Source organism: Sardina pilchardus, chromosome 20 (genome assembly GCF_963854185.1).
Source record: "Sardina pilchardus chromosome 20, fSarPil1.1, whole genome shotgun sequence".
NCBI lineage: Eukaryota > Metazoa > Chordata > Actinopteri > Clupeiformes > Clupeidae > Sardina > Sardina pilchardus.
The window spans coordinates 28066994-28068690 of NC_085013.1; the positions used below are offsets into that span (position 1 = coordinate 28066994).

The window sequence follows — 1697 nt, forward strand, 5'->3', positions numbered from 1 at the left end:
CTAACAGTGGATCCAGACTGTTCTGGGACTGGAACGTACGCTTTCAGCACCACACCTAGGTTGGACAGCGTTCCTACAGGATTTGGTCTTTGCATTATAGCCGACTGACAGAAGTGATCGCATCTCTCCAATGTTCAAATGAACTGTAGCTGCACTGTATATGTAGCGGGCTATTTATATATTCATGGATATCGATATTTTTGAGTATTTCGTCTTGATCTGTTTGACTAACCGACACAATGGCTCTTGAGAGGACGGACAACAGCTCCATTTATTTTGCAGGAGGGATCCAACTGCTCCAGCGCCAGGACACAACCATCATCTTACCCGCGGTCCTTACAGCTATCTCCGGAATCGGTGTTCCCGGGAATCTCATTCTTCTGGTCGTTCTAGTGTACGGACTGAGGACTGGGACTGTCTCCGAGGCCAGAACATTACTGGCCGGCCTATGCGTAACGGACTTGTTGATTCTGACCGTGTGCGTGCCGGTGCGCGTAATTACCTACCACACGCGCACATGGATGCTTGGGGACCTTGCGTGCAAGACAACGGAATGGTTTCAGCACGGGTGCCTCGCGGCTAAAAACTTCACTCTTGCCGCAACCAGCATTGCTCGTGACCATCCTCCATTATGTCAGGTGCAGGGCGCCAAGTACAGGGCGAGGAGAGCACTTTGGACGATGGTCTTCTCTTGGATTGTGGCGCTTGTCTTCCCAATACCGGAGCTTATGTTTTCCAAGATGCAGGCTCGCGGGGATTCGTGTTTGTGCTTATGTGAGATCCCCCGCAAATATCTCGGTTTTATATCCCTGTTTAGCAAGGTGTTCCCAATCGTTGCGTTTGCGATTCCTATCTTAATCGCTTTTATCAGCTACACGAGAACCATCTTCCATACAAGGTCGCAGACGGCCACCGTTGCGTCGTCAAGCGCCGCACAACACCACGTCCGGAGGCGCGCGCTGATGCTCTTGAGCCTCACGGTGGCGCACGCGCTCCTGGTGTTACCTCAGTGGGTGTTCTGGGCCTGGACTCGACACAACCCACGCGCCAACTTCCAACCTCCACCGACCCTCCTTATCGTCGCGCAAGTGTGCGTATACCTCAGCAGCGCGTGGTCTCCCGCTATGCTGCTCACAGCGCACGGGTCGCTCAGAGAAGATCTGTCTCGAGTGTGTAGGTCAGTCTCCTGCCAGGATTCAAAATCGGAATCCGACGAGCAGCAAGAGCCACTGGGCGGGAACGAGCCAGGCACGCGCATGATACTAATCAATCTTCCTGCTGACTCGAGATGCGCATCCTTGCCACCCGAATTGCAAAGTGTGCGCACGGACGAGTTTGGTCGACTGCTGCCCGACCTCCAGCAGTTTTGGACCGGGCGCGAGAGCACATTGGTGTTGCAGGAGCATGACCCACTGCCATGGGAACGGTTTGGGGAAAGCACAGCCAACTTATGAGTCTGTGCGAGTCGCATTAATGCTATTTTTAAAGGAAATTATGCATTATAAAATAATCAGTGTTAAGCTGATCTCTAAGTTTTCTTTGTAAGTTTTGGGCTGTATTGGGCATGATAGTTCACTGCTTTACTCCCCCACTATACACTCTATCTCTTAGATTGTATTGGGGTCCTCCTCACACATTGTGCTTCACAGTTCTTTACAGTCTTCTCACTCTTTTGGGAAAATGTTTAATATTAACTG

The 1697-nt window shown here is 51.3% G+C and overlaps 1 protein-coding gene across 1 annotated transcript; it reads left to right on the plus strand.

Annotated features, from left to right (window-relative positions):
- The first annotated feature begins 239 nt into the window (after nucleotides 1–239).
- Nucleotides 240–1454, plus strand: LOC134067113 (G-protein coupled receptor 151). The gene has a single exon (XM_062522189.1). The coding sequence runs from the start codon at nucleotides 240–242 to the stop codon at nucleotides 1452–1454; it is 1215 nt and encodes a 404-aa protein (XP_062378173.1).
- The last annotated feature ends 243 nt before the right edge of the window (nucleotides 1455–1697 follow it).